Source organism: Rhamphochromis longiceps, linkage group LG22, assembly GCF_057381845.1.
Source record: "Rhamphochromis longiceps isolate RC_006_pf linkage group LG22, R_longiceps_female_GT1.1, whole genome shotgun sequence".
In the NCBI taxonomy this organism is placed as follows: Eukaryota; Metazoa; Chordata; class Actinopteri; order Cichliformes; family Cichlidae; genus Rhamphochromis; species Rhamphochromis longiceps.
In genome coordinates, this window is record NC_140577.1 from 1,881,810 (window position 1) to 1,898,269 (window position 16,460).

At 41.0% G+C, this 16,460-nt stretch overlaps 1 protein-coding gene and 1 long non-coding RNA gene across 3 annotated transcripts; one reads left to right on the top strand and one right to left on the bottom strand.

Moving 5' to 3' along the window:
- Nucleotides 1–513: 513 nt before the first annotated feature.
- LOC146643051 (uncharacterized) lies at nt 514–2,245 on the bottom strand. The gene is made up of 3 exons (XR_014909219.1): nt 948–2,245; nt 704–874; nt 514–624 (listed from the first exon to the last, which is right to left on the bottom strand). It is a non-coding gene; the product is annotated as an uncharacterized LOC146643051 (long non-coding RNA).
- LOC146643052 (CD209 antigen-like protein C) lies at nt 763–16,460 on the top strand. Of its 2 annotated transcripts, XM_085395268.1 has the most exons (7): nt 4,854–8,982; nt 9,308–9,424; nt 12,367–12,405; nt 12,486–12,587; nt 13,519–13,658; nt 15,334–15,440; nt 16,169–16,460. In XM_085395268.1, exons 1-7 carry the CDS (start codon nt 8,826–8,828, stop codon nt 16,287–16,289), a joined length of 783 nt encoding a protein of 260 aa, XP_085251394.1. In that variant the 5' UTR covers nt 4,854–8,825; the 3' UTR covers nt 16,290–16,460. The 2 variants fall into 2 exon arrangements, 1 of the variants encoding a protein (XP_085251394.1); XR_014909218.1 differs by lacking the exons at nt 4,854–8,982; nt 9,308–9,424; nt 13,519–13,658; nt 15,334–15,440; nt 16,169–16,460 and adding an exon at nt 763–894 and having other exon boundaries at nt 12,486–12,580.

Sequence of the window (16,460 nt, forward strand, 5' to 3'; positions counted from 1 at the left end):
CTTGATCAGTTGTGGTATGGAACCACAATGACAGAGATATTTGTAGTTTCATGCCTCCAAGATTCGTTCCTGCAAGACAGAGGGTGAAATGTGCGGGAATGTGGGTGCAGACAGTGTTGGTTGCTCCAATTTTGCAGCAATGTTGTAACTAGGGATGGGTATCGTTTAGGTTTTATCCGATACCGGTGCCAAATCGGTACTTTTGAAACGGTGCCGGTGCTCAAATGGTGCTCAAACCGGTGCTTAAAGAATGGAGAACACAAAATTGGTCCAAAAACCTCTCATGCTCAGCTGTTTTTTGTAAAAAGATAACAATGTTAGCCTTTTCTGCAGCTATGGGGCATATATGGTATCACTCTTGGCTGGAAGCTGTCACGGCTCAACGGCACGAGGGAACAGGGATGGACACAGGCGCAGAAACCAACCCGGAAGCGAGGTGACAGAAAACAAATGATTTATTTCCGCCCACAGGTAAACAAAGGTGAAACACAAAGCGACGCCACCACACTAGTGGCGCGTAGGATTCGTCGGTGATAATGAGGGCGACCTAGACACCTCTAGGAGACGGCTGAACAGCGGGGACAGCGGGGAGGTAGAAACAGGACTAGGTAGGGGCCGGGGGCACTGGAACAAGAGGAGATCACGATCAGAGGGATCCAGCAGACAACCAATAATCCTCCGCAGTTGAATTGAATTGCCTTACTTGGTTTCAGATGGAGGGGACAGGTGGAGCGGAAAACCCGGAAGCGGTCGAGGCGTGGGGAGGCAGGCAGGTGAGCGGTGGGCCGGCAGGCCACGTTGTGTAAGCAGCTGGCGGCCCAGGTCCAGGAGGACGGGAGCGAGGGGAACAAGATCTCCACTCCGGGTGCTATCGCTGAGGACAAGAAAAGACAGGTCAGTCATCACACGGCGTTAAGACAAGGTTTAGGATGCTCCACTGAACTAACATGGGAATAGCAGATACTCAGGCGATGAGTGGTTGAGAGCGCAGGTCTGATATACCGCTGGCACGATTGCTCACAGGTGGTCAGCCAGGGAGGGGCAACCGGACTCCGCCTAAAGGAGGAGGAGCCGCTGTCTGAGACCTGCAGGTGCCCAACCAGACCATGACAGAAGCAGTGCTTAAACAATGGAAAAAACACAAACTTTGTCCAAAAACCTCTCATGTTTAACTGTTTTCCACTTTTTCTTTGGTCATTTTAGCCTTTTTGTCCAGGGTGAAGGGAGTATCTGCCATCAAACAGGAAGACAGCCGCATGTAGCTATGATGAGGTTTGCTAGTTCACCTTACATGCATTAATGTAATAACGTGGTTAGCCTACTCAACGTAAATTACACACGAACAACATTAAGCTCCTCACGCAGAGAAGAACGGCTGCTGCTGCATCATCATCCGTCATCATTTCTGCTACACTGGCAGGGCTAGGGGCCAGGACTCTCCTCTTCGTGTTTTTGGGGGATGTTGCATAACAGGCAACCCACCCGCAGTAGATGCGCTCGGTGTGAGGTCTCGCAGCAAGCTATCAAATACGGCGCATTTCTGGGCTTTTAAAAAAAACGCTATGCGTCGCCAGGTGTTTCATCGGATTTGAGGTGTTACCTCCTTTGACAGTATCACAGTATCAGCTTAAAGCACTTGTTGCTGTTGAGTTTGCATATTTTGCTGTGAAGTACAGCCAGACTTTTGACCGCTTCGCCTTGGACATTTTTAATCTGTAGCTCTGCGCTAACAGAACGTACGTACCTGGGCCCGCCTACTATTCTCGGAAACGTAAAATGATTGGCTAGAAGTGTATCACAGCTCAGGGAAAAAAAGCACCGAAATAAAGCACCGAAATGTGCGCTGCTTTTCGGTCTGGTTACTACCGTTTATGTCAGAACCGGTGCCATCATGGCACCGGACACCGGTACCCATCCCTAGTTGTAACCTTGTGTGGGAACAGCACTGATGGGTCACACCTGGGTCAATTCACATGCTTTTCTCTCTCTCTCACACTCACACACACAGATCATTTTCACTAGCCACGGGTCCAGTGGACCTGAAGACCCTGTATGTGGTGCAAATGTGAAAGGGACGGGAGGTCAATGTGAATGTTTTCTGAGTTATGTTCCTCACTGAAAATGAGTCACAGCCAATTAATCTTAATTTGAGAAAATAATTATTTCTATAATTTTTCTTAAGCTAAAAACTGAAAACGGTTCATGTGGACCCAAAGCCCTTATAAGGGGTAAGTCAGACAGCTTTGAAGAGAAAATGCAGAGGAAGTAAAACTAGAAGAGAGACACAGTTCTTCTGACACGTCACAATGTGTGAAACTGTGAGTTATGTACAAATGAAAACAGCATTCAACAAGATCTGAAGTTCAGTTTCATGAATTTAAAACACTGAAATTAAACTGAGACATTATAATAACATAAAAATATAAATGACAGAAACAGTTCATTAAAATACCTCCAGAAAGTTTCTATTTTTAATATTGTCTATAATATCACAGAGATAATAAGGGTTAACTCAGCAGTTGCAATATGTACATAATAACATGGCCTTGTTGTCATGTGTGGCTGTGTGGCAGGATGTAGGACCTGAACGCAAGACTCAAACATGGGAAGTTAACTGAAAACGGCAGCTTTATTCCTGGAAATAATTCTACACTTTTGCAGAAAACCAAACCGAAATAAAGGAACTAGAAATGAGAAACTCAAACCAAAAAACAAAGGAACTAAGAAACTAAGAAACTACATTGGGAAACAGAGTGCTAGCAAATTACTAGGAGCATGGAGGTAACACACAGCAAAGAGGGTGTACACTGAAAAAAAGAATATGTTGGATTTACTTAATTCAGTAGTGGCCAGTATTTGCAGACAGATGTTTTGCATGGGCAGTTATTCATAGGGCTGCTCAATTAATCGAATTTTAATCACGATGACGATCTGGGCTTTCAACTATCATTAAAAATGACTGAGCCGATTATTAGCCCCTCCCTCATGCTTTACTCTCGCACTGCTCCGTGTGGCAAATCCAGCGCACCTCTCTGCATTTCGAACAAGCGTCACAACAATTAAGAGCAGCGGTCCCCAACCCCCGGGCCTCGGACCGGTACTGGTCCGTGAGTCGTTTGGTACCGGGCCGCGAGAGTAGAGGCTCAGGTGTGAAATGTATGGTTTTCAGGGTTTTTATTGGTTTTCAGCGTTATTTTGTTATCGTTTTTATCGTTAACTCTGTTTTCCTGGGTCTTTTGACGTGTGTTATGAATAAATCTTCATTTTTTCGGTACCGGTACTGGTTTTATTTTGTTGCATTTATCCGCAACACCTTAAAGGCCGGTCCGTGAAAATACTGTCGGGCATAAACCGTCCGTGGCGCAAAAAAGGTTGGAGACCGCTGATTAAGAGGACCCGAGAGAAGCTCGGAAAGCTAAGCAGAAGTTATTTGGAGAGGAGAGTGACTGCCGTTGGTTGAAAAGAGAGGTAAAAAAACTTCAGTGGTGTTGCACACTATTTTATATTATTTTTTTAAAGTCATTATTCAATACATTGTTATTGTTAACCCTTTAAAGCCGGTCAGAGCAGCACGCTCTGTTTTGTGTAACTATTTTTAAATCCCTGTAGAACCAGAACCGTGTAAGCTAGCGCAATAATTTGTTTTGCATATGAAACCGGAGGAGTTGTACTTACATCTGATGCCATCAGCTTGTCCTCGGTCACGGTTTCCTTCCACATAAAGCTTTGCAAAAACTGCATAAAAAGCACTTGCAGGAACAAAAACATAATATTCCAGAAACACGCTTTGCCAATCCGATCAGCTGTTCCTAACACTTCCCACAGTGAAACAGACGTCAGCGCGAACGATCGCATGTCCGCCATTTCCTGCCCGAAACCGGAAGTGACGTCATTTTCGCAGAAAATGTAGTTTTTTACTTGTAGGCCGTAAAAGCCTTTCCTTGTCATGTTTGACTTTTCTGAATAGTTTCTGGGATGCTTAGAACTCGAATTGCACTGCTGGAAATAGTTTATTTTGATGCTGTTTTCTTTGCAAATTTGCATCATAGGATTGTTTTTTCGTTTTTCCTGCAGTATATAAAAATTGCTCCAAATCTCCAAAATAAAACTATGAAGACACTCAAAATAAATTTCCTGTTGTTGTAAACTATTGTTTGCAACTTTTTTGTATTTAAAGTTTTGAGGGATAACCCTCTTAAATTTCTCCAAGTAGAAATATATGTAAAAAAACCCAAAACGATTTTAAATTTTTTACTATGTTTACTATGGACTTAATGCATACATATTATTAAAATATGGGCTATAACAGTTGTATAGCAACTTGAAATGCTCCCACAAATGGCACTACAACATGTAAAAAAAAAAATACAAGCTCTGGCGGACTTGGTTCTATAGTAGGTCTTAAAGGGTTAAATAAATATCGTCAAATAATCGAGATCTCAATTTGAGTGAAAATAATCGTGATTATCATTTTTGCCATAATCGAGCAGCCCTAGTTATTCATATTCTATAAACCTGGGCATTTTCTGTTGATAAAATGTGATTGAAACATGTTTAGATGAAGTAAGTTGAGCTCTTGGAATATGTTAACCTTCAAAATTTTCTTTATTCCAACACTATTCAATAACCTTTAACCCAATACTACTTTTTCACTTAAATACTACATGTTATCTTCATATTACATAATGTTCAACAAAATCTAGAGTCTGGTTAGCATACATTTTCAATTGGTTTACTATAACTTCCACTCCATCCATCCTCTTATCATTTTCAGGGTTGGGGGGGGGGGGGGGGGAGGAGGGTGGGACCTATCACAGATGTGATAGGAATAGAGGCAGGGCTATCACATTTGCACTCACATTCACACATAGTTTAGAATCTTCAGTTAACCTAACCCTAATAACTACATGACTTCAAATGTGGAAGGACTCCTGAGTACCAAGAGAGAATCCAGGGGATTTGAACCCAGGACCTTTTTGCTGGAAGGAAACAACGTTAACTACGGCACCACCTTGCTGTCAACCCAGACTTACCAAAATTAGGAAAGCTACGATTACAAGGCTTGATGCAGAATTTTCATTACGTTTTTGTCCTTGACAGGTTGAACCAAATATAAACAGCAAACACATGTGGTGTGTGTATAGTTGTCTGCCTCTTATAATTCCAGTGATTTTCCTTTGGAAAATCCCGTGTGACCTTGTAAATTTCGTGAGTCCAGGCAACCAACCACTCTTGCAGGATTGTATAATGTCATCTCAATAAGAACAAATAACTAAATATGGGAGGCACAGGAGCAAACCCTAAGAACTCAAAATCACAAAACACTGAAGGACTTAGAGAGCTAGAAAATGCAAAAGACTAAACCATGAAAAAAAACCAGACTAAAATCACAGAATAGAAAATAATCAAAACATAAACATTGAATACCCAGACTCAGGACCATGATATTTGTTAGACGCTGCCTTCTACAAACTGTAAGTACATCGAAGCAGCAGAGAGAAGAAGTGTTTGTGACACAGGAAATATGTCAGAGTGAACTATTTATTCATCTTTATTTTTACCAGCACAGAAACTAACAGGGCAGCGTGGTGCTGCAGTGGTGAGCACCATCACTTCTCAGAAAGAGAGTTCCTGTTTTGGGTGGAGTCTTTCTGTGTGGAGGCTCATGGTCCTGGTCTGTGAGCCAGCGTTTGTGTTTGACGTCTGATTCTGGTTCATTTCATGTTCTGAGGTGAAGTTTTGGTCATGATTGTTGTGTCTCTGTTTGTGTCCCAGGTCTTAGTTTGTTATCTAGCCTCAGGTTTTGTGTTATCATCCCCCCTCTGTGTCCCCGCCCTCTTCCTGTGTTAGTATCTCTCTGTGAAGTCAGTCTTGTCTCCATGTTGATTGGCCTGTTCCCCAGTCGTGTCTCTGTTTCTCTCACTAGTTCTCTCTTGTCTCTTGTCCTGTGTGCATCTTGTTCGGTTTTGCTTCCCAGTCTCATTAGTTAGATTATGTTCAGCTGTGTTCGCATCTATGGCCTTTTGCCTCGTTCGCCCTAGTGTATGTTTATTGTCTGCATTTTTCCTTGTGTTCTTTGTTGTGTTGCGGAGTAACGGAGTACATGTACCAGTGTTGCATATTTAAAATACAAAATATGAGTAACTGTATTCCGTTACAGTTTCCCTTGAAGAAAGTGATATTCAGAGTACAGTTGCTTTGTTGAAATAAATGGATAACATGGCGGCCTTTTCCTGTTTCATATGTTATGCTATGCCCTCTCTATTTTTTGGTAATTCCACGCCGGTGTAAACCCAAACAAAAGACGTATTAGCAGGCTCTAATCCCTGGGCCTCAATCTTGCGGCCCGCATAATGAAGTGATGAAATATTTGTAACAATTATTATTAAAAAATGATTTAATATGAAGGCATAGCTCTAAAGAATGCAGCCTCATGGGCAGTGTACTCCGTGCTGCAGGGAGAATGGACTGCCATTAGTGGTGTGCGATACTACATATTTTGGTATCGATCCAATACCAAGTAAATATGGGCCAGTATTGCTGATATCGAAAATAAGGTGGATGCTCTTTGAATTGCTAAATCTCAATAAATTTTCATGACCTCAAGTGTTTTTTGTGATGTTGCGTTTTTTTTATTATTAAATAGTTAAAACCCAGGACTGTGCTCTGCTTGTGTTGTTGTTTTTGGTGGTAAAGTGTACGGCTGGCAGTGGGAGAACTGCAGACATTGAATGTAGTGTTACAGCAACCGTGTGATTATTGTAAGGGTGGGACCTCCCAAGCTGGAGACAGAGGTCGAGGTGTGTGGGGGTCCTACCACGCCCGAGGGTGGCATGCTGAGGTGAGGGCTCGGGGAACCACCTCGTCACCAGCGCCGCTTGATGCGTGCGTGATCGCCAGAGTGGACACTTCCCTGGGTCGGAGCATGGGGCGCCGATCGTTCGGGTCACTTCTCTCGCCTGTTTGCGGAGTGGAGAGTAGGTTTGGTCGGGGCTCACAGCCTTGGTGGTTTATAGTTACCAATTTTTATTTATTTATTTCCTTTTTTTTTTCTTTTAGAAAGATCTTACATAAAAAGTGTGCAAAAAACAGTAAAAAATTAAAACAAACAAGTACTGTTGAGAAACTATAATACAGAAATTACAATTAAAATTCTCAACAACAAAAATAACAACTGGTGAAAATATAAATAATATGTAAACAACTTAACAACCCCCAAAGCGTCTTAAGTCACGTCACGTCACGGCGCAACATCTAAACACAAGAGGGGGGAGGGGGAGCAAAGTGTGCCTGCTGTGCGCTGACACAGGAGCAGCGAGTCCAGTGACCCGGCTGTTTCGTCTTTGCTGGAACCGCAGCATAGAAAACAAGAGCGGAACTTTACCCTCCTGTTATGTTGGTGTCCAGGAACACCAATTATGTTCCTGGGTCAATTTGACCCGGGACATGTTTACTCGTCTAAAAGTGTCAGAAACACTGGCATTGATTATTTTACAATTTTCTTGTATAATTTTAATTTTTTTTCGTTTTCTGTAGTTATGCAGATGGGGATAGGTTAATTGGATAATCCAAATTGCCATTAGGTGTGAATGTGTGAGTGAATGTGAGTGCGAATGGTTGTCTGTCTCTGTGTGTTGGCCCTGCGACAAACTGCCGACCTGTCCAGGGTCTACCCCGCCTCTCGCCCTACGACAGCTGGGATAGGCTCCAGCGCCCCCTGCGACCCTGAAAAGGATAAGCGGAAGTGAATGGATGGATGGATGGATGGAAGATAATTAATTAACATGCATGACTGAATAACTGAGCTGCTGGAATACACGGGCTGAGAGATCAGACTGGGAATTTGAGCTTGTGATGTGGAGTAGCTGAGAGAGGCAAGTATAAACTGATTTGAAATATACTGTGCCTGGATTTATTGTTAACTGGAGAAAATTCCAGGCACACTTAGATGACTGTTAAATAGCGAGAGAAAAAAGAATGACAGCCAGAGACAACTGAAATTGGATTTTACCCTGGCAATACTCTTCTGCAAACATTAAAGACACATGGAAGCCCAGGGATGGATGAATTTGTTTGCGCTGCTGTACGTGGCATGAATGCTGATTGGCCTGGAGAAGGCCAGGAAAAGGTCATTGGACTAGACCAGTGATAACACAAACAGCTTGACAGTGTGGGAAAGTGGAAGTGATACAGCTTAGATTTAGTCAGCAGCGCCTGGCAGTGGACAGATGTGAGGCCATAGATCTTCCTTACTGAACTTGTGCATAAGTTTCATTTTGATGTTAATTTACGAGCTAAAAAATGATCGTATACTTTAAAAACAACTTGGTAACTTTAGTCACATGAAATCTTAAACAGTTTAACAGTTTGTTTTCTATCAGGAAATAGAAAAACGTATTACTGACAAAGAGACATTTCCTGCTTTGTGCACATGAGGTGCACATGTGTGAGCATGACGTATGTGTGTTTTTTTTTCACCACAAGCTCACCTTTTGTTAAACAAAGAAAATGCATTTATTCCTGTTTCATGCAAATGTTTTCACATGTTTCTGAGGGGCTTTGCAAATATAAATACCATGAAATGTTCCATTTGTGTGTTCAAGCACACTCGAGGTTTTTATGCAATCAAATGAAAGTGTTGGTCTGTGGTCCTTTGCATGATGTCACTTCCTCAGAGTTTCTTCCTGTCTGAAAGCAGACAGAAGGCTGGACAAGAACAGTACAGCATAGCACCATATATACAAGGGTTAGTACTGCATAACTGTTAAAGTATAGTTTAAACTCTGTAAGTGCAGCTTCTGCTCAGCTGTCTCAGTCCTCTCACGATGTCCTCAGATATTTATGCTGAACCAGATCTATCAAAGAAGGTGAGATACAGCAGAAAGGAGGACGGAGTAGAGTGGGAGCAGAGGGAGGTGGATACCTACGAGAGTACAGATGAGATCAGAGATAGTTATGATCATTTTCAGTCGCAGGAAGGAGGTAAGTCAATTATACAAATAAATGTACTTCCAGTTTGTTACAGTCAGCTTTTAATGCCAAATAACTGCAGCTCATCAAACATCTGTTTCTCCATTTGCTGTATGAACCTTTGTAGTTTACGTTTTTTTCCCACGTTGGTTTGTAGAGCTCTGTGAACAGCAAATTGATTCAGGCACTTTAGTTACAGTGCAGATGTTATATTTCCTTGTTTTTTGGCAACCGACCCTTTTATGAAGCTAAGCTGATACAACCACAACCACAGGTCTATTAAACACAGAGTGACAGGAAATAAGCACAGACCAACATCCACACTGCTTTCTAACAGGACCACAGACTCTGAATCCTCCTTCAGTCCTGAAGGGCTCTTTCAGATGTGCTACACTGGGTCTAAGAGTGCTGTGCCTCCTGATGTTAGCTGGGATCATCATCCTGTCCATATGCTGTAAGATAAGATACAACCTCTGAACTTCTCCTGCAAATGAATGTATGACTGATACTGAATCCCAGCAGCCAACAAACATGCAGCTTCACAACCAGAACGTGTCCTTCTGCCACAGCAAATACAGGAAGTACCTGATCACATGGAAACACCTTTGATATGAGGAAGTGTTGAAGCCTCAGAGCAGCTTTGACTGAATGTAAAAAGACATATTTTCAGTGAGAACAGGCACATGTCACATGAGTCAGAATCTATTCTTTCAAAGCATGTAGGGCTTTGGAGTTGACGTCACGCCGCAATGCATTGTGGGAGCGCGGCACCATTTTCGGGGTCTACGAATCAAAACAAACACACTGTTGGAACGACGATTACAAGATGCTTAAAAGCAGCTCAAAAGAGAACGGACTGTATAGAGACCGATTGCGTCCAGAGGCGAAGCAGCGGTACTTGCAGAAAAGAGCCTGCATTGGAAATGTGGACCCGTATGAAATACGGCAGTGGAGTAGAAACCCTGGAGACCAACCGCTACTGACGTAGCCTGACATAGTTCATACCTTATCTGTGGAGTCAGCGCGTACAAGTCGTCATTCAAACAAAGGTAAGTCAGCTCGAGTACTGCGAGTGAAATGCGTTAGATTTTCCTGCAAACATTCACATTAGTGCAGCATAAATTCATTCATGAGGGGAAATTACAGTGAGAACATGTGGAGGCTGTTAGAGGGATAACATAGTGAGTTCAGTGCATTTATGAGACATTGTCCTGAAGGATTTAGTTATTCTTTATGGTTAAAGAAATTGCAATGATTTATTCATATTTATTATAAATAATCCTAATTATACATCTTGCTTCCATATTTGTATCTTGTGTCACTAAAATACATTTTATTTTAGTTTTATACATTGATCAATGACCTGCAGAATCTCATATCATATTAAGTGATTCATAACTGTCAATTTATGCTTTCTCCATCTCTACAGTGATGGCATCCTTGCATTACATACTTTAGGTTCATTTTCTGCAGGCAGGTTTCTGACAGAGAACAGGCAGATTTACACTATAACCTGCAGCGATGGACACATAAAGAAATGAAAAATGACATGTATGTGCTAACTTTCTAAACACTTTGTTACATTTATGATAAAGTAGATTAAACACATTTGTGTCGGCCTTGGCTCATAGTTCTTGTCTTTAAATGAACTTTGTCTGTGTGTGTTTCAGGTCCTGCACTCTCAAAGACTGAATGAACCAGCATTGCAGCCATGGGTCACTGTGAGCATCACAGGGAAGGTTGAAGCCGCCCACTGCACCTGTAAGGCCGGAGTCACGGAGACCTGCACCCACGTCGCTGCTCTTCTGTTTAAAGTAGAAGCAACAGTGTTGATCTGTGGCACAAGGACTGTTACAGATGAACCTGCATACTGGGTTTTGCTGGGTAATATGACCAAGATACAGCCAGAGGTTGGCCATAAGATGGACTTCTCCTCTTCAGCTGCCCAAAAAAGGCTCTTGATCAAAACATAAACAGACCATCTGTAGTGACGGGGAAAAGGAGCCTCAAAACAGAAAAATCCCACCTGCTACTGTGGAGGAGTCGTCACTGCTATAATGCCATCATGTTTTATCTAGGGGTCTAGATTTATGCCTGTAGTGCACTGCTGTGTAAATAATTTGCATTTACTGAATATGTACTGACTGAGTCCCGCTGTTCAAAAGTTGAATAAAGAAACAAACTAATTTTTGCCTCTTTTTTTTTTTTTTAATTAAAACCACTTTATAGAACATCACATTACATGTAGAATCCATGTCATTTACAGTTTACAAATGACAAAATGTTTACACAAAATCATGACAGTGTTTACATGATATCACCCACTACTAACATTACTTTATTTACTGTATCTTTTGAAAAAATACAGCTGTTTATACAGCAAAAGACTAAAGAATATTTAACAGGAGCAGGTTTCATTTTTCCCTGGTTTTATTATCACACTGTTCACCAAACGCAGCAAACCTTCACCATCTTATCCTGAAGGGTCACCTCTTCACCCTCACATGGAAGAAGTAATCTGATTGGCATGGTGGTATGTTTGAAGCAGGTTCCTTGTGTAGCGCTGGAACTCAGTCACGATGTTTCATCCATTTCATTGGCTGGTTTGCTGCAATAATGCCAAATAATTAGCAACTCTATAAATAGAAGGTAGTTCTGCAAAATCACTCAGTAGGATGTTTGTTCTAATTTGCTATGACCTCAGAGCGCATCAAAAATAAAACTAATAGGCTATAAAGAGTGATATGACCATATTTAGAACTTACCAGATTTAGAACCAACAGATATTTGGAGATGGAAGAGAACTGGATATCAGCTCACGGCTGCTATCCAGGCTACACGCCTTCGTTTGGTAACATCGACACACGAGCTGCTTCATGTTGCTTCCAGGTTGGGAAAGAATGAAAAGATAAACCATTTTCAAGCTTATTCTCTTGCCGGTTGTGCGATTGAACATTGCAGCGGACCACACAGCAAGAACGAACTGTTGTGTGTGACTACTTTTTCGCTTGCGCTTTGTTTAGACCCCCAAAATGGCGGATCGGGACAAAATCCTTTCCACGCCCACCCCCGTGACATCACGTTCCAAAGCCCTACATAACATCTCTGACTACAGGTGTAGAAATGCTGTTTGACTCTTCACCTTCTTCCTCCACACTGAAGCACAATTATTCTGAATCTTGTCAGTGGTTTTTGTTCACAGTTGATACGTATTTAGCTCATCAGATTTCCTGTAGTTCTAACACCTCCACCCACAGGACATGTTAAAGAGCAATGGCTGCAAGTTTCTGACTCTTATTGATATTTGACAAAGCAGAGGAAGAAGATTATTTCTGTTCAACGTTTCACTCATTTTATTTTATTTTATTTTATTTTGGTTTCACTGAAATATTTCAGATGCTTTGAACAAGAGTGAGCTGCAGGATGAACTTCAAGGTAAGCAAACACCAAGTTCTTATATCACAGATATATTTGTAGAACATTTTAACTTAATTTGAATCTGTTTTACTCTAAAGGCACAAAAACCAGCCTGACTCAGTTACAGAGCCGTTATGATGAACTGAGTAAAAACCACAGTCAGCTACAGGAAGAAGTGAAGAAGCTGAAGAAGATAGAAGGTAATAAAGTTTGAATAACTGATAGAAAACATCAGTGTTACACAGTGATAACCTGATTGTGTCTTTGTTTTGAATCCTACATGTTTGATGCTGTGTAACAGTTTCTCTGTATAAATGTAAGTTTATGAATAAGAGAGAAAACCTGAGTTTAATAATAGTAAAAATAATAAACTAAGTGCTGCACATAAGATAACAAGTCATGAAAAGTTTTTTCTTTTTAAAAAGACAATATAAAACAGGCAAAAATTAACCAAAAGCAGTTCTGAGTTTTTTTAAAATCAACTACTGAGTCCACAGTTGTTAATGTTTGGGGGAGAGAGTTCCACAGCTGAGGGGACACAGTGGCAAAAGCTCTACCACCCTGTGCCTCACCCTCTTAATATTTTTCATAGCAAGTAAGCCCTGATCAGATGACCCTAGGGACCTTCTGGGGACATAGTGCTGTAGCAGATCAGAGATTTAGGCTGGTGCCAGTCCATGCACAGCTCTGTATGTCAAGATCAGGATCTTAAAATGGCCTCTAAATTCAACAGGAAGTCAGTGTAACCGAGCAACAGTGTCACATGTGAATACTAGGAAGGTTTTGTCAAACGTCTGTCTGCAGCGTTTTGCACAACCTGCAGACTGTCCACAGAACCTTTGCTTAGACACATAAACAGCGAGTTACATTAGTCCAACCGTGAAGAAATGCATGCATAACAATCTCCAGCTCAGAGCCACATTTCTTAAATGATTAAAAACAAGACCAAACCAGAGATTTCAATGACCATCCAACGCGAGAGTCGAGTCAAAAGTGACACCTAAATTCCTGATAGAGGATTTAATATAAACAGACAAATGAAGCATTTACAGGGAAAATGACAGGGACCAAAGATTAATGTGATACAACAGGACACAAAATCTGTCTTTAAAACATGTGTTTGACTTTAAGAGAAGTGTCCTGATCGATGGATGAGATTTGGAAGCAGCTGTTACTTTAAATCCACTGAGAACAAAACTTGGTCTGACAGCAGGAGAGACTGTCAGGAGAAAGGAGCTGATCTGGTGATGATAACCAGCAAAGAGGAACAGGTGGGTGTGTTTGTTCATGTCTGTGTGATCTTTGATGGAGTTGACAGTGATCTGTTACTTGTGTTTTTGACCTGCTGTCAGTCTGTGACCTGCTTCCTGTCTCCACTCTGATGGATTTCTTGGATTCTCCATTTTTGTTACAGACACTCAGAATCAGAATCAGAATACTTTATTGATCCCTGGGGGAAATTCTTTTTTGTTACAGTGCTCCATTTTAAACCAACATTAAGACAAGACAGACAATACGCTAACTAAGAATAGTACAATATATACATATATATACATACATACATACATACATACATACATAAGTCACTTATAAATAAATATTTACATATTTCACATTCAAATGTAAAGTTTTTGCACATTTGACAAATTCGAAGCAAAAATTTAAATTACACAGAAATTGTATAAAATCAGAGCAATCTTCATAATCCAGATTTTTTTTTCTGATTACTATATTTTCCACACTATAAGGCGCACTTAAAATCCCTTCATTTTCTGCAAAATCGACAGTCCGCCTTATGTATGAATTCTGGTTGTGCTCACTGACCTCGAACCAATTTTATGTGGTACACGGCGCACAGAAATCTGTCAAAAAATGTTTTAGTGTGACTTTGGTAAGCTATGAAGGCGCACTGTTTGATGGATTGTTGGAGCATTACGGCTGCCGTAGTCAGGAGCCTCACGGAGTAATCTGGGTCCAAAACTCCGTCGTCTTCAGGTCCCAAAGTCAAACAAACACTGTGGCATCACTGAGAGTTAAAAAGTGTCTAAATTCTTTCATCTTTAATAAAATGATCAGCGTTGCTGCTTTACCAGGTGCAACAATTAAGTTTAACATCCAGGCATCCATGAAAACAGAATTTATTACATTTAACAGAGTTAGAAGTTAGCAGGGAGTTAGCTCACTAGTTTCCACCTAAACATGATATAGCATGTTCTGACTGAGAGATTTCTGAAATAATTCAAACGTACAGCTCTGCTATCACTTCCAACATAAATGAAGACAGAAAACTAAACAGCAGTGACGTTTGTAGGGTTACTGAAGTTGGGCTAGCTGGTATATAATGATGTGCTACGTGATCGCTAGCAAAACAGCTACGTTAGCATAACATTAGCACAGTGAAGCTGGAGGATGAACGCTGGACAAAAGTTAACGTGAAGGTTCCTGATGGTTAGGGACAAATGCAATTACATGGGAGGATGATGTAAACGGAACAAACTGCAGTCAGGAGAACAACTGAGATAATCCATCCACAATACCAGGTTAGTCATTAACATACTGCAACAACATGGGAACAGAGCAGCTGCAGAGAATTCAGCATTAATGAATCAATGGTAGGGAAGTGGAGGAAGCAAGAAGAATAAGTTGAGTAAAATATGACTTATCTGTTTTGTTTTCACCTTATAATCTGGTGCGCCTTATGGTGTGAAAAATACGGTAAATCCAACTGAATCAAATGATTTGTTAACACTGATTCCACTGCAACACTGACTGAGCTACAGGAGGAGCTGATATTCATTGATTCTTTGGCTCTTTCTGATTTCTGCACAATGGAAGAAAAGTTTCATCACAGTTATTCTTCCTTCAGACATGTTCACAAGATGCTGTCACTACAACAGAAGTGCTGAATTATGACTGGAGACAATATTTGTGTCTCTTCTCAAACAGGAATTTGTCAGTAATTTCAGAGGACACTCTTGGATTGGTCTGAGATCCAAACAGACATCAGGAGGATATAAATGGGAATGGGTGGACGGATCAGCGCTGACAGAAAGGTGAGACTTTAGTTTGTTTCTATTCCAGAGTTATTATTTAGAAGTGAAACACTGATGTTTTGGAAGATAGATCAGCAATACATGAGTTGAGCTATTTTCCAACAGCCCCACAAACTGAATGTAAAGAAAAGCAGAAATCCTCCTTTGAATGAACAGCTGTGCTTGAACTCTCTTCATCTGCAGTCTGTGATGACGTTCAGTTACAACAAGTCAGTTTGAAGGAATCAGGATTGAAACATGTTCAAAGCAGCGACCGACACATTTCACTTTGTTCAATTTGTCTTCATGTTTTTGTGCTGTAATGTTTCTTTTCTCACAGAACAAAAAGTGTTTCAGAGAATTCCTGTCTCTTCTTCTTTGGTGTTTGTAAAACTTCAGAACATATGAAGGAAGAAGCTTCAGTAAATATGACCTGATAGACACACATTTCAAAGTGATGTCTGTAAACAGCTGACAAAACAGTTTCAAACAGCAGAAAGTCAGCTCTGACTTCTTTTTATTCTCCATTTTTACAGCAGGAAGATTTCATATTCATCAAAGCTTGAAAGCTGTTTTAGTGTGCATGATGATTCTCAGAGAAAAGTCTAAAGGAGGGAAAGTGGGCGAGAAACCTGGGAAAGAAATACAGCAAATATTGGAAATATTCCAAAAGAGACGCATATTTATATGAATGTGACAATAGTTATGAGTTTAGTCCAGTTTCATATCAGATTTGATCTCTCTGACAGGTTCTGGGCAGAAGGATGGTCAGATCCTTATTCTGGATACCGTGGAGTCTGCTGTGACAATAATAGGAAATGGACGGGGTCATATGATCATGAATCAAAGACCTTCATCTGTGAGAGATGAGTTTGGTGCTTTGATGTAAATGTTTGAATAATCCAACCAAAGACACCTCACTATGAAATGTCCTGCATGAGCCTCAGACTCAGCTTACAGTCTTTACTTGTTCATTCTGCATCATATATTGATTACATATATTGTCCCTCTGTGCTCTGTGCTGTACAGTAAGGTTGGAAG

What these genes read in the sequence shown, in the direction of transcription:
- LOC146643052 (XM_085395268.1), top strand. Translation starts at nt 8,826, where the DNA reads ATGTCCTCAGATATTTATGCTGAACCAGATCTATCAAAGAAGGTGAGA. An exon ending in GAAGCTGAAGAAGATAGAAG is followed by an intron (nt 12,588 to 13,518) that starts GTAATAAAGTTT and finishes TTTGACTTTAAG; the next exon opens with AGAAGTGTCCTGATCGATGG. An exon ending in TAACCAGCAAAGAGGAACAG is followed by an intron (nt 13,659 to 15,333) that starts GTGGGTGTGTTT and finishes CTTCTCAAACAG; the next exon opens with GAATTTGTCAGTAATTTCAG.